Source organism: Heptranchias perlo, chromosome 6, assembly GCF_035084215.1.
Source record: "Heptranchias perlo isolate sHepPer1 chromosome 6, sHepPer1.hap1, whole genome shotgun sequence".
In the NCBI taxonomy this organism is placed as follows: Eukaryota; Metazoa; Chordata; class Chondrichthyes; order Hexanchiformes; family Hexanchidae; genus Heptranchias; species Heptranchias perlo.
Genome location: NC_090330.1, coordinates 4835807 through 4859710, shown reverse-complemented (window position 1 = coordinate 4859710; position 23904 = coordinate 4835807). Strand labels below are relative to the sequence as shown.

Genomic DNA, 23904 nt, shown 5'->3' with positions numbered 1-23904 from the left:
AATGTAGGCTCTATACAAAGACATTTATAAAAATGGATCTACTTTGACATTGAATGGACAAGGATTTTTCGTATACATATTATTTAAGGGCGGGAGGGAGAAACCAGATAACTTCAGACCTGTCAGTTTAACATCAATTGTGGGGAAGTTAATGGAATCTATGGGAGACAGAGTGACTGAGCACTTGGACAAGTATCTGCTGATCAAAGTCAGCGTGGATTTGTGAGGGGTAGGTCATGTCTCACTTATCTAGTCGAATTTTTTGAGGAGATCACTAGTATGGTGGATAGGGGAGTTTCTACGGATGTCTATATGGGTTCCCAGAAGGCATTTGATCAGCTTCTGCACAAGAGATTATTAGCAACAATGAGAGCAGCACGGAATTGAAGGTAACCTTGTGACATGGGTCGATAATTAGTTGGTAGGTAGGAGAGAGAGAGCAGGGAATAGGGAATGTTCGCTGATTGGCAGAATGTGACAAGTGGTATTCTCCAAGAATCTGTTTTTCACCATATATATATATATATATATATATATATGAAGGAATAGAGAGTTGTATATCCAAATTTTCTGACGACACTAAATTAGGAGGAACAGTAAGTTGCATAAAAGAGAGCAGGAAGTTCCAAAGGGATATGGGCAGACCAAGTGAGTGGACAAAAGTATGGCAGATGGAGTTCAATGTGGGGGAGTGTGAGGTCATTCACTTTCGATTCAAGAGGTCATTCACTTTCGATTCGAGAAAGACAAATGGGAATATTTTCTTAAAGGTGAGGGATTAGGCGCTGTGGAGGAGTAAAGGGATTTGGGTGTCCATGGACATACATCACTAAAAACTAGTGCATAGGTACAAAAAAAAGTAATCAAAAAGGCTACTGAAATGTTGGATTTTATCTCAAGGGGATTGGAATTCAAAAGTGAGGAAGTTATGGTTCAGTTGTATAGAACCTTAGTCAGACCCCATCAGGAGTACTGCGTTCAGTTTTGGGCACTGAACCTCAGGAAAGACATATTGGCCTTGGAGGGAGGACAGCGTGGATTCACCAGAATGATACCAGGGCTTAATGGGTTGTATTATGAGGGCAGGTTGCATAAACTTGGGTTATAGTCTCTCAAGTTTAGAAGGCTGAGGGGTGATCTAATCGAGATATTTCAAATAATAAAGGAATTCAATCATGTAGATACAGAGAAACTATTTCCTCTGGTGGGAGAATCCAGAACAAGAGTGCATAATCTTAAAATTAGAGCCAGACCATTTAGGAATGAAGTCAGCAAGCACTTTTCACGCAAAGCATAGTGGAAATCTGGAACTCACTTCCCCATAAGGCTGTGAATGCTAGGTCAATTGAAATTTTCAAGACTGAGATCGATAAGATTTTTGTTGGGTAAAGGTATCAAGGGACATGGAGCAAAAGTGGGTAAATGGAGTTGAGGTACAGATCAGCCGGGATCTAAACGAAAGGACTGGGGCATTCAGCGAGTTCCTGTGTTCCTGCCCAATTCCCATAAGATCTGCTTCATTGTTCTTTTGTCTGCTGCTCAGCACGTGGAGGCACCTGAAGAGAGACCTAGAACACCATGCAGAGTGCAGGATTGCATAGCTGGTGTTTTTTTTTAAAAAACTGAATGTTCCACTTAAAATTTTAATTAAATTAAAAGGAACTGCTACATTGCAGAGAAGGTGGTGCTAACAGAGGTTGCAGAGAAGGGGAATAGAGTACACCACGAGTTCAATGTGAATGACCCCAGATAAAGGACTGGAAAAGGAGGGCAACAAAATCACCACCTTCCCTTTCACTGGTGAAACAGGAAAGCAGGTAAAAGGAAAATAAACACCTGTACTTGGTACTGATGCAGAGATTGGCAGGGAGAAAAGCCAGCTCTGTCAACACATGACTGCAAACTGTACAAAGAGCCATGGCGAATAAACTCTGCACAGAAACTTCCAGCAGCCTATTTAGCTGCCCTTGATTTCAGAGGGAATGCACTTGCACCGCAGTGGTGCAAGCAATGCCACCCGACTACATACCAGGAGCAGGTGCCCAGCTCTTGGAGCGAAGGAATTTGGAAAGTGCAAGTCTCCAGGTCACTGGAAACAGACAATAAGCTAATTTGTAACCAAAAATTATACTGTGAGCCAGCAAGGGCAAAACCCCATCCCAGCGACAACATTTGGTCACAAAGATGTTTTTTGGCTTGCATGGTTAATACCATTAAGTTGAAAACAAAATATTTGAAAAATTACCTTCCAGCATCACAGACTGGATGATTAGATGAACTAATGGTGGAATGAGCTAAAGACTTCCACCATCAGAACAGAAGAGCAATACCAACAACACAACTCTTGGTGTTTTATGCAAGTTCAATGAGCTGGGTGGTGTTAGAAGTGTAGTACATGTGTACACATGTACACAGACACACAGAACACTAGCTGTGAAACAGTTAAGCTTCTTCAACCACTAGATACAATGATCAACAAGGCATTCAAAGTTGCTGCCAGGAAACTTCAAAGAGGAAATCTCAATTGTGGTAGAATGAGGAACATCACCAATTGCTAAATGGGCGACTAGTGTTTGGGGGAATCTAACACCCTCAACCCTTTCGGTTGGAATCATAAGACGAATGCTCCGGAATTGGATCCTAAATCAGATTCCTTGTGTAGGAGGTTTCTATACAATGAGGAATTCTGCTGGTGGGAGCAGGGGGGGGGGGGGGGGGGGTTGGATTGTTTCATTTGATGACAAAAGATTTTGTTGGTGTTGACTCTGACTCACGGCTGCGACATTTTACTTCTGTAATTTTACTCCTGTGTTATTTTGATGCTGGCAGTAGAGTTGACAGGTTAGAATAAGTCAAGTTTCAGTACTTTTTGAACATTTTAATCACAAAAAAGTTTTGGAAAAAAACCTAACGTTGTGTTTAAAAGCATATGTATTATTACAAGTTACAAACAGATCTGGGATGGTAGGTATTTAAGATGCTCATGAGACAAACTTGATGTGGTTTCCTCAGTCTGTTAATAATAAGCAATTTGGTAGCTTGCCTCCATAATTCGAACGCCTCACACTCACTGTGTTGGAAGGCTTTTGACCTTGTCCTGTGAACAGTCAACAACCGCATTTATATAGCGCCTTTAACGTAGTAAAATGTCTTAAGGCGCTTCACAGGAGCGTTACCAAACAAAATTTGACACCGAGCCACAAGAGATATTAGGACAGGTGACCAAAAGCTTGGTCAAAGAGGTAGGCTTCAAGGAGCGCCTTAAAGGAGAGAGAGGCGGAGAGGTTTAGGGAGGGAATTCCAGAGCTTAAGGCCTAGGCAGCTGAAGGCACGGCTGCCAATGGTGGAGTGATGAGTGGTGGAAAATCAGGGGTGCGCAAGAGGCCAGAATTGGAACAGCGAAGAGATCTGGTACGGTTGTAGGGCTGGAGGAGGTTAGAGATTGGGAGGGGCGAGGCCATGGAGGGATTTGAAAACAAGGAAGCGAATTTTAAAAATCGAGGCGTTGCCAGACCGCGAACCAATGTAGGTCAGCAAAATAAAGCAGAGTGTCAAGACACCTAAAAAGGCAGTTTAGCTTTTGCAAAAGCAGCAGCTTCAGGCAGAAAAGCCCCAAGAAAGGCAGGCTCAAGGGAGTTTAAGTTTTTTTTTAAATTTATTCACAGGATGTGGGTGACACTGACGAGGCTACATTCATTGTCCATCCCTAATTGGCCTCAGACGATGATGGAGCTTCTGCGTGAACCGCTGCAGTCCTTGTGATGACGTGGCTCCCACAATGTCGCAAGTAAGGAATTCCAGGATACTGACTCAGCAACTGGTTCCAGGATACTGACAGTCTCCCCCCCACCCCTTCCTCAGCAAGGCATCAACATCTTAAATATCAGAAGGCTTCTTTTGCTGTATTATTCCTCCACACTGGTGGAGCTATTGAAAGATAGGTCTCTTCCATCTTCAGGGCTGAACAATGATACCATTCATCGCTGTAAAGGCAGTTACTATTTACCCAAAATGGATTGGTTAACACTTGATCTTACGGGATACCAATTGGTCAAGTGACTGTATTTAAGGCACTCAAATGGGGTAAAAACACACCTCCATTTAATTGGGTAGATGGTGCTAGTAAAAACACCTGCTTAGCTGTGTTCTAGAAACATCAGTGCCCAAGGAGTTTTTTTTTAAATGTAGAATTGCATGTCAAATGTCAGAAATTATGATGTATATTACGTACATAATTAAATTTCTTGGATGTGCATATGTAGTCTTTCGAATCTATTGCCGATTAGCTGGTCAATTATTTTCATCCTCACTGGTTGAGTCTTTTATGTCTCTATCTCCTTTTTAAACAATGAATAATCATAGAATCATACAGCACGGAAGGAGGCCATTTGACCCATCGTGCCTGTGGCGGCTCTTTGAAAGAGCCATCAATTAATCCCACTCCCCTGCTCTTTCCCTATAGCCCTGCAAATGTTTCCATTTCAAGTATTTATCAAATTCCCTTTTGAAAGTTATTATTGAATCTGCTTCCACCACTCTTTCAGGCAGTGCATTCCAGATCACCATAACTCGCTGCATAAATTTTTTTCCCTTCATGTCACCTCTGGTTCTTTTGCCAATTACTTCAAATGTGTGCCCTCTATAGTTACTGACCCTTCTGCCACTGGAAATAGAGTAAATAAGGAGAAACTATCAAGACCCTTGATTTTCAACACCTCCAACAAATCTCCCCATAACCTTTTCTGCTCAGGGGAGAACAACCTCAGCTTCTCCAATCTCTTCACGTAACTGAAGTCTTTCATTCCTGGTGCGATTCTAGTAAATCTCCTCTGCACCCTCTCTAAGGCCTTGACATCCTTCCTAAAGTGCGGTGCCCGGAATTGAACACAATACTCCAGCTGGGGTCTAACCAGTGTTTTATAAAGGTTTAGCCTAACTTCCTTGCTTTTGTACTCTGTTTCTATTTATGAAGTCAAGGATCCCGTATGCCTTTTTAACAGCCTCTTAAACTGGTCCTGCCACCTTCAAAGGCTTGTGCACGTGCACCCCCGGGTCTCTGTTTCAGCACCCCGTTTAAAATTGTAACATTTAGTTTATATTGCCTCTCCTCATTCTTCCTACCAAAATGAATCACTTCACACTTCTCTGCGTTAAATTTCATCTGCCACGTGTCTGCCCATTTCACCAGTCTGTCAATATCCTCTTGAAGTCTGTTACGATTGTCTTCACTGTTCACTACATTTCTAAGTTTCATGACGTCTGCAAACTTTGAAGTTATGCCCTGGATACCCAAGTCCAGGGTATATCAAAAACGGCAGTGGTCCAGACACGGACTCCTGGGGAATACTGTATACTTCACTCCAGTCTGAAAAACAACTGTTCACCACGACTCTCTGCTTTCTCTCCCTTAGCTATTTTCATATCCACGCAGCAACTCCCCCTTTAACCCCAAGTGCTTCAACTTTGCTAATAAGTCTATTAAGTGGTATGTTATCAAATGCCTTTTGGAAGTCCATATATACATTAACTGCGCTACCCTCTCCATTACTTCATCAAGGAGCTCAATCAAGTTAGTCAAACACAATTTGCCTTTAACAAATTCCTGCTGACTTTCATTTACTAACCCATATTTTTTCAAGTGCCAATTAATTTTGTCCCGGATTACTGTCTCAAAGTTTCCCCACCACTGACATTAGGTTGACTGGCCTGTAGTTGCTGAGTTTATCCCGCTTCTCTTTTTCGAACTGGGGTGTAACATATATATGAGGAGGATTGGAAGATTGTGGCCAGAGCCTCTGCAATTTCCACCCGTACTTCCTTCAGCAACCGAGGATGTATCCCATCGGGTGATTTTTGCTACTTTTGAATGCTACCAACCTTTAAACACCTCCTCTTCATCTATTTTTATTCTATCCAAATTCTCTACTACCTCCTCCGCAACTGTGACATTGGCAGCATCCGCTTCTTTAGTGAGGACAGATGCAAAGTACGCGTTTAGTACCTCAGCCATGTCCTCCGAAGCCACAAGATGATCTCCTTTTTGGTCCCTATATGGCCCCACCCTTCGTTTGACTTCCATTTTACTATTTATACAAAAGTAAAAAATAACTGCACAAAACCTCACTGCAATTCATATACCATCAAAAACACAAGACACAGCCACCATGAGAGTTTCCCACCCACCCAATGCACTCCTCAAAAAAAGTGAAATAAAGTTAATCAAGCTTTTCAGATTCTGCAACAGTTCCTGCCCCCACCACCTACTCAGCTCTACGCACCCTGCCAGGCCTCAAACATGACTTCAGATATGCCTTCACCTGATGCTTCATAGCCTAGCACTCCCAGCTGAGGCCCAATGAACTGAGCCAAGCAACTTCACTACAACTCCAAGCGGCCCAGCCTCCGTCATAACATCTGCAGGAACAGCACAACTGTACTGAGAGGTGACGACCGACCAGACCACAACTCCTAGAGGCCTTTGTGAGTTCTAGGTTTCCCAGTAGTAGCTAAGCCACACGCTTGGCCACTTTTTCTTAGTGTTAGCCTTGACCTGGCTGCCTTCTGCCCTCAACTCCAGATGTCCCACTATCCCTGCCTCAGCACTACTCCCTGCTTCAGATTCCGCCACTCCTTCTCATCTTTTTAAAGAAAAATACAGGGGACATACTGTTAATAAAAACATGGATTTAATTACAATTTGGGAATATAAATGCAAGTTGTTGTTAAGGGCAAATACAGCTGCAAAATTATTAAAATAGACTATTGTAAATTTGCACGTGTAAATATTTTAAAGCAGTAGAATCTAAGGAAACAGAGTACAGAAAGAGGATTGCAAGCCAAATATTAAAACGTTAAAAAAGAGATCAAAAATCTCACAAATTATGGGGATAACAGAATTGACAATCTATTTTGTATTTTAAAATTATGTTTTTTTGTGAATGAACAATGCCAAAGGAGATTCTTTAATATTTAAGATAAATATATAGTGTAAAGGAGCAACAAAACTTTAGTAATATCTAATGTAAATTTAGGGTATGTATGATTGAATAAGGAACCTTGCCAGAATTCTGAAAGTCTTTTATTAGAGTTGGGAGAGATTTACTTCAAGAGTCCTAAAAACACTGATGGCATTGAAAGCCTCACCACTTTCAGTGTTATCATTGAACTTATATAGCAAATTCATACCAATACGCTGTGGGGGAAAATAGCACATACACAAGCCATATGCTGCTTACATAGAATTTACAGCACAGAAACAGGCCATTCAGCCCAACTGGTCTGTGCCGGTGTTTATGCTCCACACGCAACTCCACCTACCCCATTTCATCTCACCCTATCAGCATAACCTTCTATTCCTTTCTCCCTCGTGCGCTTATCTAGCTTTCCCCTGAAATACATCTATACTAGTCACCTCAACTGCTCCTTGTGGTAGCGTGTTCCACATTCTAACCACTCTCTGGGTAAAGAAGTTTCTCCTGAATTCCTTATTGGATTGCTCCATCCAGGACCTCAAATTCCTGCCACCATGAGCATCCTCAGTGGCAGACCTGTAACCACACTATTATACAGCTTAAAATGCTCTCCTCCCCAAGACATAAACCGAGCCCAAAATCAATCATCGTGCTGACGAGTGTTTTTCCACAATTCAAGTTGACATAACACATAAATGTCAGGCTTACACTTCGTTGAAATTCTAAGGGCACTGATTTGCTTCATTAAAAACAGAAACAAATCAGTGAACATGGCAGCAACCTGCAAACCAATTCTGAGCGATATTTAAGACAATATTACAGTAGGCTCCATGAAATGTGCTTGTGTTTTGATTACTACAAATTGGATATCTAATGGATAGATTCTCCTCAACAGTAGGGTGTGTGGTGGCGTTGGGAGAAAGAATGCGTGAGCGAGGGTATTAATACGTAACATTTGAATTTGTTTCTTCCATGTACCCAAAATAAAATCAAAACAATTATGTAACTTAAAGGCTTTTTGAAGTTGAGAAAAACAATTGCAACCAAAAAATGTGACCGTCCTTTTTAAGCGAAGGTACCACAAACTCCCACTTGCAATTTATTAAAATTACCAACAAAAAAAACACTAAAGTAAAAAATATCTTTACAAATTCTTTCAGGTCATTAACCTGCCCTTTGCTCCCCAAATGTCTTTTCTCCACACATGAACTTTCAATTTGATTAGATCAACACAAGACAGTTAAACAGAGGGAGATTTTAAAATTTTGTACATCAAATATAAAATTCCACTCTGAACGTGTCCAGCTTGTGTGTATTATGAGTAACTATGGCCTTGGATATTAGTAGTAAAGATGTAGGAAATGAATCACAGGTGTGGCACGGTAAAGACAGGGCAAACTTCATTGGGTCAGAAATAACACAAAATAGAGTGGTGTTGATTTTAGGAGCTAATCCCATGGAATGATTTTGTGTATAACACAGCAAGCATGGACTGTACCAAGTGAGTACAGGACAATTTCTATGATAAACCTGGGTCTAATTACCATCCAATCCCCACTGAAGTCATGTGTTCTTATTCATAAAAAAAAGATAAATCTAATTCTCCCCAAACACAAGTCTGACATGGAGGAAATCCGATGAGTAACACTTAAACCCGCTGGGTTTTAACGAAAATCCGGCAGCCCACAAGTGACCAGATTTATTGATAAATACTATTTAACCATGGGGATTTATTCGTTTTAAGCTCTCTCAGCTTGGCTGGGACTTGCATTTCATTCTTGAATTTTGCTTTGGTGTTCTTAATTTGGTAGAGAGCATGTTATTCATGCCTTCCCTTGTGAGCACTGTGAGGAAGTAATTGTTGAGAAATTTTACTACCTTATGTTCATCCTGAGTTTCAAAGCCATTTGCATCTTTTAATGTTCTCACCTCTGCACCGACAATCCTCTTGCTTTCTAGTACTGAAAGCATTTTTTGTTACCGTTGCCATTTGTCTTTGTACCTGTGCTCTTTGCTTGGTATCGATACTTCCCTGATCACCATTTCAATTTATTTCTGGATGGATCCTACACTCATCTCAGTCAGCCCCTTCTCCTTTCTTCCTGCAGGATTTGTAGAGATAATTTTCCCTTTGTATTTTATTTTTAAAAAATTTGTCAATCCATTCAGGTTCATGCTTGTTTAATCTGAGCTTTCTGATCTTATGTATTTGTCCTGCATACCCAGCATTATTCTTTTAAAGGTGTTCCATTTGTCTTCCAGTGAAATGTTGACAAACATCCTCCTCCAACCAATTTGTTTTAATTCTTTCCTCATCGCTTTGAATTTGAATATGGATACCACATTAGCCAGTTTCAAATCTACTGGTACCCCCTAGTGTTCATTGTCAAACCTCCTCTCAACACTCTGGGATAAATATCATCTAATCCTGGGGAATAATTTGTTTTAAGCTCTTTCAGCTTGGCTAGGATTTGCATTTCATTCCTGAATTTATAAATGTGGCTCTGGGTCCCACATCATGTTAAAGTTGATAATTCTGTGGTCACTGTCCCTCAGGGTATTACGACTTCCATTTCCTGTAAGTTGTCCGGGTCATTTATGAATATCAGGTCACGATGAGCACTGCCTCATGTGGCTTCCCTTATGCACTGAGTCATGGAGCAACTCTGGTTCTAACCCACTTGGGTTTTCCAAATTTATGTAAAATTGATTAAGGTCTTATTAAAATAACTTTATTGCTCTCATTCACCCTTCTAGTCTAGTCACTGAGTAATCAGTCCTCCTACTTGCATTGACCCTGTGGCCTGTAATATAGCACTAGTTTTAGCTTGGATTTTTTTCCACATTAAAGATTTCTAGCCCAAGTAGCTCTTCCTGTGGCTTACACTTTCCCAAGGCTTAATTTACAGAATGCATCCTGCTGCATTGCTTGTGGGCTAAGGAGTGCAGACCTGGGAGCAAGTGGAAAGGGGGGGGGCGGGGAGAGCGAGTGAGGGGGCCCATGAAGGTTGAGCTGGTGTTAGTGGCATCAGCACTGGGAAGTTGCTGGTTGGCATTTGGGAGCTAATTTCCACTTATCTACTTTCTTTATGTTTGCTGTACTGGCTTTGCAGATTGACGAGATGAATTTAGCAGCTGAGATCATAGTAACCTAGTAGGTACAGCAAAGGGGGAGGCCATTCGGGCCATCGTGCCTGTGCCAGCTCTTTGAAAGAGCTATCCAATTAGTCCCATTCCCTTGCTATTTCCCCATAGCCATGTACATTTTTCCCCCCTTCAAGTATTTATCCAATTCCCTTTTGAAAGTTACTACTGAAACAGCTTCCACCATTCTTTCAGGCAGCACGGGGCAGTAGCAACATTGACTAAGGGACAGGAAACAGAGAGTAGTGGTGAATGGTTGTTTTTCAGACTGGAGGGAGGTGTACAGTGGTGTTCCCCAGGGGTCAGTGCTGGGACCACTGCTTTTCTTATTATATATTAATGACTTGGACTTGGGTGTACAGGGCACAATTGCAAAATTTGCAGATGACACAAAACTTGGAAGGGTAGTAAACAGTGAGGAGAATAGTGGTAGACTTCAAAAGGATATAGACAAGCTGGTGGCACGGGCAGACACGTGGCAGATGAAATTTAATGCAGAAAAATGCGAAGTGATACATTTCGGTAGGAAGAACGAGGAGAGGCAATATAAACTAGAGGGCACAACTCAAAGGGGTACAGGAACAGAGTGATCTGGGGGGTTTTGTGCACAAATTGCTGAAGGTGGCAGGGCAGGTTGAGAAAACAGTTTAAAAAGCATATGGGATCCTGGGCTTTACAAATAGAGGCATAGAGCACAAAAGTATGGAAGTCATGATGAACCTTTTTAAAACACTGGTTCAGCCACAACTGTAGTATTGTGTCCAGTTCTGGGCACCACACTTCAGGAAAGATGTGAAGGCCTTAGAAAGGGTGCAGAAGAGATTTACTAGAATGATTCCAAGGATGCGAGACTTTAGTTACCTGGATAGACTGGGGTTGTTCTCCTTGGAACAGAGACGGTTGCGAGGAGATTTGATAGAGGTATTCAAAATCATGAAGGGTCTAGACACAGTAGATAGAGACACACTGTTCCCATTGGTGGAAAGGTCAAGGACTAGAGGGAATAGATTGGGAAAAGAACCAAAGATGACATGAGGAAAAACTTTTTTTTTTTAAACACAGCGAGTGGTTAGGGTCTGGAATGCACTGCCCGAGGTGGTGGTGGAGGCAGATTCAATCATGGTCTTCAAAAGGGAACTGGATAAGTACTTGAAAGGGCAGGGGAGTGGGACTAGCTGGATTGCTCTTGCATAGAGCCGGTGTGGACTTGATGGTCCAAATGGCTGCCTTCCATGCTATAACCTTTCTAATGATTCTATTCCAGATCATTACAACTTGCTGCGTAAAAAAATGTTCCCTCATGTCACCTCTGGCTCTTTTGCCGATCACTTTAAATCTGTGTCCTCTGGTTACCGACCCTTTTGCCACTGGAAACAGTTTCTCCTTATTTACTCTATCAAAACCCTTCATGATTTTGAACACCTCTATCAAATCTCCGCTTAACCTTCTCTGCTCCAAGAAGCACAATCCCAACTTCTCCAGTCTCTCCACGTAACTGAAGTCCCTCATCCCTGGTACCATTCTAGTAAATCTCTTCTGCACCCTCTCTATAAGGCCTGGACATACTTCCTAAAGTGTGGTGCCCAGAATTGAACACAATACTCCAGCTGAGGCCTAACCAGTGTTTTATAAAGGTTTAGCATAACTTGCTTTTATACTCTGTGCCTCTATTAATAAACCCCAGGATCCCATATGCTTTTCTAACAGCCTTCTCAACTTGTCCTGCCACCTTCAAAGATTTGTGTATGTGCAACCCCAGTATCGCTGTTCTGGTATCCATTTTAAAATTGTACTAATTTGTTTATATTGTCTCTCTTCATTCTTCCTACCAAAATGTATCACTTCACACTTCTCTGCGGTAAATTTCATCTGCCATGTGTCTGCCCATTTCACCAGTCTGTCTGTTCTCCTGAAGTCTGTTTGTTCACTACATTTCTTAGTTTCATGGCATCTGCAAACTTTGAAATTATACCCTCTATATTCAAGTTCAGGTCATTAATATATATCAAAAAGATCAGTGGTCCTAATACTGACCGCTGGAGAACACCACTGCATACATCCCTCCAGTCTGAAAAACAACCCTTCACCACTACTCTCTGCTTTCTGTCCCTTAGCCAATTTTGTATCCATGCTGCCACTGTCTCTTTAATCCCATGGGCTTTAATTTTGCTAACAAATCTGTTATGTGGTACTTTATCAAATGCCTTTTGAAAGTCCATATACGCAACATCAACTGCAGTACCCTCATCAACCCTCTCCGTTACTTCATCAAAGAACTCAATCAAGTTAGTCAAACATGATCTTCCTTTAATAAATCTGTGCTGACTTTCATTTATTAGCCCATAATTTTCCAAGTGCCAATTAATTTTGACTCAGATTATTGTCTCTCAAAGTTTCCCCACCATCATTAGGCTGACTGGCCTGTAATTGCCGGGTTAAACCCCTTTTTTGAACAGGGGTGCAACATTGTGGTCACAGCCTCTGCAATTTCTACCCCACTTCCCTTAGTAACCTAGGGTGCATCCCATCTGGACTGGGTGACTTTTCTATTTTGCGTACTGGCAATCTTTTTAAGTACCTCCTCTTTATATATTTTTATCTTATCTAATATCACAACTACCTCCTCCTTTACAATGGCAGCATCCTCTTCTCTAGTGAAGACTGATGAGAAGTATTCATTTAGTACCTCAGCCATGCCCCTAGACTCCACAAGAAAATCTCGTCTCTAAATCGGTCCCACCCTTCCGCTATTTTTATGTTTATAAAAGACTTTTATGTTAGCCACTAATCTATTCTCATACTCGCTCTTTGTCCCTCTTATTCCCTTTTTTAGATCTCCTCTGTACTTTCGGTATTAAGCCTGGTTCTCGACTGTATTATGAACCTTGCTATATCATAAGAGATGAATTTTTTTTTTTTTAAATGCAATTATATACATACTACTTACAACTTAGCTACTTAGCTTCATAGGATGGGTTAATTCAGTTTTGGGTCAAAAGCAGCTTTCAAACTGGACACCAGAGTGTGTATGTCATGTTAATGATGCAAAACGATAGCCACTCTGAACAATTAATGATTGTAATGTAATCATGCAGTTTCACATCAAATATGGGTGTGTATATATATATATATATATATACACACACACACACACACACACACACACACACACACACACACACACACACATACATACACATATACATACACATATACATACACATATACATACACACTCTTAAAAAACATTTATATTATATTTAACATACTCCTATTCAAACCACTGAAGATTTTCTGAAGCAAATTAATATTAATTTTCAAAAGACATTAGACATGTTTATTTTTATACAATCACATGTAGACATTTTACAGCACATTATTTGAGGATCAAACATTTTTTCGTACAGATAAAAGCCCCCCCACCGACTTGCAACAAATTCCAGCATATTCCACTGAATTGCCCAATAACCCTGTACTCAATTGCATGTCTCAGTTGCCCCCTTGTGTTGAACTGCTGATTAGAGGCAGAATGGAAGCAGACATTTTGTATAGGACTCCTCTCCATTCACAGTGCTATGTCAGAGATGAGCCCACGGTCTAAAAATCCCATTCACAATGCCACTGGAATGGATTCATCATAAGATAATACATCAGGGGCATGTTCTACAATTTATGTCTGTTACTTAGTCCTCGTGTAACAGAGGTTAATGTCCCTTTACCCCTGGGACCTGGATTGGAATCTAGACTGATAGGATGGAAGCATTTTCTCTCTGCTGGTTGCAAGGGATCTCAAGCAAATAAATTTGGAAGTATTAACCTGGCTGCATGTGAGGGGTACTTTACAGCCTTCTGGCATTAACACTGAGTTTAACTTTAGACTTTAACCACTACTTTCATTTTCTCTCAGACAGCAGGTGATGGTAATGGAGGATGGCTGCGTAGCGATCCCCTCTATCGGTACACGGCCGGCAAGGTGGTCCGCACCCCTGGGGTCTCCCTGCCTTTCGTCCGCTACATTCCTGAGCCACAGGAGCCTTCACTGTGCCAGATTTTCCCTGTTTCCATTGTCCTCTGCTGAAACCATCTACGCCTCCTCTGGATCCATCGTTTGTTTCTTTACTTATCTCATTATCATCTTGCACCATCATCCATTTTGTCATTTATTCCTCCCGTCCTCCACCCTATCATAGACCTTCCCAGTTTGTTCTTTTTCTCCCTTTTGTTCTTTTCCCTGGTTTGAAACCTGTTCATCTCGAACATCTTCCAGTTCTGATGAAAGGTCATTGACCCGAAACGTCAACTATGTATCTCTCGCCACAGATGGTGTCTGACCTGCTGAGTATTTCCTGCAAGTTCGGTTTTTATTAATCTGCATTCAGCTGCGCTACCTGACCATGGGAATGTTTGATGCTGGCACAGTGTCAAAAAGCGACAAAGTATTCCACCCTCCAGCATTAACATGGAGAAGCACAAAAAACATTAGCATAAAGAAAAACCATTACCAGATTGCCTAAAAATTACACTCCTAAATGAAGTAATATGCTGATGTTTATATTATAAAGACATTTTACAATTCCTGTGTGATTTACAAAAAAATTAAAAACTGAAGCATATTCAGGTTGTGATTTACTAATCTTTTTCCCTTTGCATGATGCAAAACTTTCCCATGCCTTAGTGAACTAAGTGAGATCAATTCCAAATGAGTACTCTTGACCAATAAATAAATATGAACCTGAACAGGACCACGCAGCTCAAGTTTAGTTTGTGTAATAAAACCAAGAGGTACAATAATTCATGATAATGTTAGTCTCTCATTATATCCCATGGCAAACAGCATTGATATTAGTTTTACTGACTGCTACACAATGCCAGTCTAGGACTACAAGGATGAGAAGGTCTACTAACATGAAATAATTCACTACTCTCACCACAAATTTAACCTCGACCCCAAATTTTATTATTCTACGGAAACAATGCTCCAAGTGTTACTGATGGCCAATGCAGTACTGATCCAGACTGCAATGGTGAGCTCTAGTGGTTGAGTATTGATTGCCCAGAGGGTTACATAACAGACCGGTACAATTCAGTAACCTGAGGGGAAATACTCCACTGTAACCTATAAATTGCTGTCAGTATTTGCATGATAAAAAAAGAGCAGTTATAATGGGAATTTATCGTGTGTGTTACACTGGTCCTCCCGTTGTCAAATTGTACATTTATGCAGGTAAGGGGATGTTTAAGTTCAAGACATCTGTTCACAACGTACCCATCAGTATGATTAGGAAACTTGTAAGTGGTGCATCCAATACTATGATATACTTCCTACAGTTAATTTAATGAATGGTACACATCAACACAACCAGAAAGGGTGATGCAATAGCACTGTAACATGCACAGTTATACAGAGGAAGGGTCCCGATGAATGTTTAAATCAAAATTGTGCCTTTGTTGCTCCCACTCAAAAGGGTTTTACATACAAACACTGCATGTACCAGGATAGGTAAGGTAGAGTGTACCAAATAAGATCTTGCCTCTTTTATGGAGTAGTTGTACGCAAGATTCCTTTACTATCGAGTTACATCGAAACTACAGCACAGAAACAGGCCATTCAGCCCAACTGGTCTATGCTGGGGTTTATGCTCCACACGAGCCTCCTCCCACCCTACTTCATCTAACCCTATCAGCTACCCTTCTATTCCTTTCTCCCTCATGTGCTTATCTAACATCCCCCTAGATGCATATATGCTATTTACCTCAACTACTCCTTGTGGTAGTGCGTTCCGCATTCTTACCACTCTCTGGGTAAAGAAGTTTCTCCTGAATTCCCTATTGGATTTATTAGTGACTATTTTACATTTATGGCCCCTGTTTTGAACTCTCCCACAAGTGGAAACACTTTCTCTACACCTACCCTATCAAACCCTATTATCTTAAAGAAGTCTTTTCATATGATATATTCAACCATATTCTTTTCATTTGATAACATAAATCAGACTCATCTGTTTGTAAGTTAGTTACTATGAAAACAGGGCAACTAAATTATTTAATAAAAAACCTCAGGCTTACATACCTTGAAAGTCTTCTGAATTCGGCAGTTTGACTCCACACATGAAATAATCCTTCTGATCGGTCTGTGGAAGACAAAAATTCAGCAACTTTATAATTGTTGGATATTTCTGACAATGCTATGTACCCCACCATGAACGTAAAGCTTTGTTTCAAGTTGCACAATAAAGCCAGTCACAGGTATTAAATTTAAAGCTGCCTCACCCCACTGTATTTATTCTTATTGCAGAATTCAATTAAATAATTAACCCCTTTTTAAATTAAACTGTTTAATAGGCTTCCAACAGTACAAAACCACATTAAAAAAAAAACACAGAATTCAGACGTCCACCCTCACTCCACTAAATCGGAAAGACAAATACTTTCTTAATGGTGAGAGACTAGGAGCTGTGGAGAAGCAAAGGGATTTAGATGTCCATGTTTACAAATCACTAAAACGGTAGTAGATGGGTACAAAAAGCAATCAAAAAGGCCGATGGAATATTGGCCTTTATCTCAAGGGGGGCTGGAGTACATAAGTAAGGAAGTGATCTTTCAATGTACAGAGCCTTGGTCAGGCCCCATCAGGAGTACTGGGTTCAGTTTTAGGTACCAAACCTCCAGTAAGATATATTGGTCTAGAGGTACAGCACAGATTAATCAGAATGATACCACGACTTAAAGGGTTAAATTATGGGGACAATAACGAAAAGGTGGCCACATAGTGCTTGGATAATAAGAGTATAAATGGGGTAGAGGAGCAGAGAGATCTGGGGGTACAGGTACACAAATCACAAAGTAGCGACGCAGGTTAATAAGGTCATTAAAAAAAAGAAAACCAAGCACTGGGGTTCATTTCTAGGGAGATAGAATTGAAAAGCAGAGAACTAATGTTAAACCTGATCAGAACCTTGGTTAGACCATACTTGGAGTACTGTGAATAGTTCTGGTCTCCATATTATAAAAAGGATATAGAGGCACTGGGGAAGGTGCAAAAAAGATTTACCAGGGTGATACCAGATCTGAGACTTTATACCTATCAGGAAAGATAGAGCAGGCTGGGGCTCTTCTCTCTAGAAAGAAGACTGAGGGGTGACCTGATAGAGGTCTTTAAGATTATGAAAGGGTTTGACAGCGTAGACGTAGGGATGTTTCCACTTGCGAGGGAGACCAGAACTTGGGGCCATAAATATGTTAGTCATTAATAATTCCAATAGGGAATTCAGGAGAAACTTCATTACCCAGAGAGTGGTTGGAATGTGGGACTCACTACCCTAGGAGTAGTTGAGGCAACTAGCATAGAAGCGTTTAAGGAGAAGCTACATAAACACGAGGGAGAAAGGAACAGAAGGATATGCCGAGAGGGTCAGGTGAGCTAGGGAGGGAGGAGGCTTGTGTGGAGCATAAACACCGGCATGGACCTGTTGGGCCGAATGGCCTGTTTGTGTAGTTATGAAGAAAGGGTCAAAAACTAGGCTGTTTCTCGTGAACTGAAAGCTAAGAGGGGATCTAAAATGAAGAAAGACCATTTTTTCCTCCAGTACAACACTTTTCAATGCCTTTCAGAGCTTTTGTCCATTTGCTTGCTTTCTGTCATTAATTTTTCCCCCCACTGTCCCTTTTCTTTTTGGGAGGAAGGAAGCACATTTGCAAGTTTCTGATCATTCTAGCTTTCAAGCCAAGTCAAACATTAGCAATTCAATATTGTTTTATACTGAAAACAGAACACCACAGCTGCAAAGTGGCACATGCATTGGAGCTTCAGCATGCTGCGCAACAAACTGATGGGATGCATGTTTATGTTTGTGATCCACCATATATTGAATCTCCAATCTTAGTCATGCTACTTAGGGGCGACATCAGATCTGGGTGTTTCCTCTACAAGGATGTATTTTTGTAGTCAGCCATGGTCTGACATGCACAGAAAACCATCACCATATCTAAGTCTCCAATCCAAGGTACTGAAAAATTCGCAGTTAAATTCTCCATTTGCCCAAAATGCAATCCACATGCGGTCTCCATAGAAAATGTTATAGAATCCTACAGCACAGAAGGTGGTCATTCGGACCATCATACCTGTGCCGGCTCTTTGAAAGAGCTATCCAATTAGTCCCACTCCCCCTGCTCTTTCCCTTTTGAAAGTTATCATTGAATCTGCTTCCACCACCCTTTCAGGCAGTGCATTCCAGATCACAAAAACTCGCTGCGTTAAAAAAAATTCTCATGCCCCCTCTGGTTCTTTTGCCAATTATCTTAAATCTGTGTCCTCTGGTTACCGACACTCCTGCCAATGGAAACCATTCCCCCTAGTTTACTCTATCAAAACCCCTCATAATTTTGAGCACCTCTATTAAATCTCCCTTAACCTTCGCTGCTCTTAAGTAGAACAATCCCAGCTTCTCTAATCTCTCTGCATAACTGAAGTCCCTCATCCCTGGTATCATTCTCATAAATCTCCTCTGTGCACACTCCAAGGTGTTGACATCCTTCCTAAAGTGTGGTGCCCAGAATTGGACATAATACCCCAGTTGTGCCCTAACTGATGATTTATAAATGTTTAGCATAACTGCCTTTCTTTTGTACTCTATGCCTCTATTTATAAATGATGTGGAGATGCCGGTGATGGACTGGGGTTGACAATTTATAAAGCCAAGGACCCCATATGCTTCTTTCAAAAAAAACAGCTTTATCAACCTGTCCTGTCGTCTTCAAAGATTTGTGTACATGAACACCCAGATCTCTGTTCCTTTAAAATTGTACAATTTAGTTTATATTGCCTTTCCTCATTCTTCCTCCCAAAATGCATCACTTCACACTTCTCTGCATTAAATTTCATCTGCCATGTTTCTGCCCATTTCACCAGTCTGTCCACATCCTCCTCACTGTTTACTACATTTCCAAGTTTTATGTCATCTCACTTACCCAAGTCTGAAGGTGAAGAATTGGGTGTACCAACCTCAGGAACCCCAATTATGCGGAGAGTGCTACTGGAATCTAACTACCCAAAACCGTGCAGCTCCCTGGCAGAACAATGGCATAGCTTCCCACTGCTTGTCCAGTCAGGATTACCCAACAACAAAAACAACGTGCATTTATATAGCGCCTTTATCATAGTACAATGTCCTAAGGCTTTTAACAAAATTTGACACCGAGCCACGTAAGATGATATTAGGACAGATGATCAAAAGCTTGGTCAAAGAGGTAGGTTTTAAGAAGCGTCTTAAAGGAGAGAGAGGTGGAGAGGTTTAGGGAGGGAATTCCAGAGCTTAGGACCCAAGCAGCTGAAGGCCCGGCCGCCAATGGTGCAGCAATTAAAATCAGGGATGCACAAGAGGCCAGAATTGGAGGAGTGCAGAAATCTCAGATGGTTGCAGGGCTGGAGGAGGTTAGAGATAGGGAGGGGCGAGGTCATGGAAGGTTTGAAAACAAGGATGAGAGTTTTAAAATCGAGGCGTTGCCGGATCGGGAGCCAATGTGGGTCAGCAAGTGCAGGGGTGATGGGTGAACGGGGCTTGGTGCGAGTTAGGATACAGGCAGAGTTTTGGATGAATTCAAGTTTATGGAGGGTGGAAGGCCAGCATGGCTTGCAGGATTATCAAGAGCAGAGTGGAAAGAATCCGCTGTTCTCCGATTGACCACCCAACCTGTTTCAATTATTAATAGTGAGGACCTACTTGCTCAGATATCAGAGTACTGAATCTACCAGAGAGTTGACCTGGTTCATCATCAGGCATATCATCTTGCAGCCACATCAATCCCAGAGAAACCCCACTTATTTCTTCTCTGACCCCTTCCAAAGAGGAAGGTAACCAGTTGGTCATTTTGTTCTCACACAAGGAGAATATCACATATCACTCATGTTCCAGCGTGCCTCTAAAGAGGTAGTTTCATAGTGGAAATCAAAAAGGAAAAGCAGTGAATCCTGGAAATGTGACATTTAAAAACATCGGGCTACCCAGCAATGAAGAGAGAAAGCAAGTCAATGCCTCAGCAGATACTGGCAGAGACCCCATAGCAGGTTGTCTACCCTCTCAGTTGGGAACGGTGCATGGCATCTAAGTGGAGAAAATACCTTCCAAACTGGGAATCTGACCCTCTAGTAGATTGAAAACAAAATGGTTATAAAGACCAAAAGAACAATAACCTTACCACTTCAATAGGGTAAATGTAAGAGAGTTCCGACAACAGCTGCCGACACCGAATGTTCAGTTGAGCATTGGTCTTCAGGAAGAGCTCCCTGTTAAATAAAGCAGTGCATTACTTAACATAGTACTTGCACACAACTTGAAAACAACAGAGTTGAAATGAGAGAATTTTCCATCACTTCCACTATATATCTGTGGGGCCTTGCTGTGCGTAAATTGGCTGCCACACTTCCCTGCATTACAACAGAGACTACATTTCAAAATGACCTCAATTGGCTGTAAAGCGCAATGGGACGTCCTGAGGTCTTTAAAGGCTCTACATTAGTGCAAGTTCTTTCTTCCTTCTTTCTTGCTCACATTATTATAAAATGAGGGCAGAATGGCTTTCGAAGGTCAAAAGAACGAATGGTAAGGGTATTGTGAATAGAGTGGAACAATGAGTTCTGTGCGTGGCATCCTTGTAGCATTTTTACTTAGAACCCTCATAACCAATTATATTGTAAAAGGAAAACATCATCCAGGTCTCCCTCTCTGGATCGCTATTCCGTTAGCGAACCGAGGCCCCGAATGCCCCCTCAGGTGGACGTAAAAGATCTCATGGCGCTATTTCGAAGAAGAGCAGGGGAGTTCTCCTGGTGTCCTGGCCAATATTTATCCTTCACACACACAAATAAACAAGCCCTTTGCAATCATTAAATGCAGCTAAATTATTGCATACTGGCCTAATCTTCACTGATATTGCCAAAATACACTGCACAAAGTAATGACCCATAACAGTCATTACTTCAATAGCTGGAACCAACCTTCAGTCTCCAGGTGTCAGTACAGGATGTGACACCACAACTTCACCGAAACCCACACAGGATGTGCATCAGGATAAATACGCTCTCAGATACATTTCATAAATTGTAAAAATGAGTTGTTCAACCCATCTGCTTTCAACATTTAGCGAGTGCCGGATGACAGGTAGGCACATGCACAGAATCCAAATCCCGCTTCTAAATTTATACTGCTCGTGAAATGTATCAACAGACATATATGTCCAGGAGAAGTTGTGTTATAATACAAACTCATACCTGAGAATTCAAGTTTGGTTCCAGTTTATTAAAAGAATTAAGACTTCTGATTAATATGTTGTGCTGTGAAAAACAGAAAGAGGAGAAGGCTGTTTGCCTACTGAGCATTGTGCAATGGCAGTCTCATCTTTATAATCCCTATTCCCTTCCCTCACTCCACATCCTTAACAAGCTTATTTCACAACTTAGGATCCATCTTTCTTTTAAGCAAGAAAAGCACGACACTGATGGACAAAATGGCTCAGTAGTCTTTGGGTCACTGCCAATCCTGGCGAACAGCATTTTCAGAACCTGGCTGCCTCCGGCACACTGCAGGTGGGCATGCCAAACAGAGGGTTACTTTATCATCTGCACGGTTACCTTTCAAGCGTCTTCAGTGGGTTAAAAAAAACAAAAATAAAACACTACCAGCATGAAGGTTCCACAAGTGATAGACAACCTTTGTCCAGATGGCCAACATCTCTGAATTATTTAAAAAGCAGTTAGATGCTGGAAAGGGGTGGGGTGGGGTGGGGGGGGGGGGGGGGGGAGAAACAGAAGACAACTCTTTAAAACCATAGAGCAGGAGGCGACTCGTTAAGAAGGACGGACATGTTACACAACATAAATATGCCCTGCTTTGTCTGGACTTGAGGCCCTTTCTTAGCAAGGACCTGATGCTATGGAGTAAATAAGTGACCACGTCATGTCTGGGCACTGGTGCTTCATTGAATTGGAGGTCAAGGGCACCATCAAGGTCATGAGAGGTGATTGACACCAGAAGAGCTGAACTCTAACATATTGCTCAGACTGGTCAATTGAATTGGGGAGGGGTCTTTTGAAATTAAGGATATATGTGACTGTGTTTTTAACACTAAAGTTCAGTCTCAGTCTTCATTCTTCGTTCAGTTCTAGTTCTTTTAGTAGTATTTTATCCAGTATATGTAGAAGGATGTCGTGTAAAATTGGAAAATGCCTCCCCCACAGAGAGGTTGCAGAAGTTAAGATTGTGCAGCTATACCAGCCAAATACAGGCATATATAAGCGTGTCACTAATGAGGCAACCAGTTCTCCACGCCAGTTCATAAGGACTAGGTCATATAAATTACAGAAACATTACTAACTACATGCATATAGGCATTAATTTATTCAATAGACTGGCTATCTAATGTTGATAATTTATTAACTATTTTAGGAGTCTAATTCTAAATTAATCCCACCAGTTTATAGCAATCTCATTTATCTCAATCGTAAATTGTTAATCAGCAAGCAGTTACAACTGAATTACTGATATAAATGAGCTGCCTTTGTACCTTGTTATTTATTTTGTCAATTAACCTATTAATTATTTGTATACTCAATATTTAACTTTAAGTGCTGCCAACTATGATTCATGACTTTGTTGTCTGACTTCGATAACTGGCAAGAAAGGATTAATTCATTCCCTCGTTAGCTTGTGCGGATCCTGGTGGGAGGTTGGTAGCGTAAATGCTAATGTAACCCAAGCTGGTTGATGCAAGACAGTTCAACGAGCCAAATTCACTCTTAGGCAGAGGCCGGGTGGTAAACCCAGACAGTTCTTTGATGACGAGTTAAGGTGAAGGGTTAAGGATTTGTCTAGTGCCCTTGATAAACATTATTGCCAGCGTATATGTCCCATTGTTCATACAGATAGATAAGGAGAAATCAAGGGAGCAGGGCAGTCAGAAGGAGGGAAGAGGAGTTGAAGTGGAGAACAGAGTAAGAGGCGAGAAAATAAAGCAGTCGATCAGGAGAAGACAGAGTTCGAGGCTAAGTAAACTTGAAGCACTTGACTACTGCCTCAAAGGGAACATTGGTAGCCCTCAAAAATTAGGTCGAAACAGGAATGTGGTAGGGAAAAGGTGAAGTGAAAGTGTGGTCCACACTATAAAGAAATCTGATAAATTCCCAACTTCAGGTTACTCAGTTTCCGTGGACAAATCAAATGCTGAAAGAGGAATATAGGCAACAATATGCGGTTCCCAGAGACCAAATCAATGCGACTTCTTGGGAAGGTTACAAGCAGCCGATTGGAGCAATGGGTCAATATGTATCCCACCAACCAGATCAGTGGAATTAGACATGTCTTCATCAAACGGAACCCACAGAACAAATATAGCAACTGCTTTTACTTGCATTAAGAATACAACTTCAACACTTATTTTGGGAACAAGTTAGATTAAAGTTTTTTTTCTTCTTTCTCAGACCTAGCATAGAGGCTGGGTTCTAAGATAAGAGTCTGATTTGTGAAGGCTGTAAATTCACGACGGAACACACATGCTGAATACGGACATTAAAATGGTACATATACTAGCCTATTTGGTAAGATGTCTCAAACAAATTAGCGATATCTATCAAATTGTGCGGCGAGGGAGTAAAGAAAGACCAGTAATGGAGGAATGTGGGGAAAATGTCAAACAATTTCAGCATTGTAGAGTTCAGTTCAGTTCCTCCCCCGCCCCCCCTCCCCTTATCCTCCTAGGAAGGTCATCTCTAAGAATTTTCTTTCCATGAGAATTCATT

At 41.3% G+C, this 23904-nt stretch overlaps 1 protein-coding gene across 1 annotated transcript in view; it reads right to left on the bottom strand.

Moving 5' to 3' along the window:
- The window catches only part of uvrag (UV radiation resistance associated gene), a 260049-nt gene that overhangs the window by 115063 nt on the left and 121082 nt on the right, over positions 1-23904 (bottom strand). The window contains exons 10-11 of the mRNA XM_067985644.1: positions 20310-20397; positions 16186-16246 (exon numbers count right to left, since the gene is read on the bottom strand). Coding sequence (XP_067841745.1) covers positions 16186-16246; positions 20310-20397 — 149 coding nt within the window. The remainder of the gene's footprint in view (positions 1-16185; positions 16247-20309; positions 20398-23904) is intronic.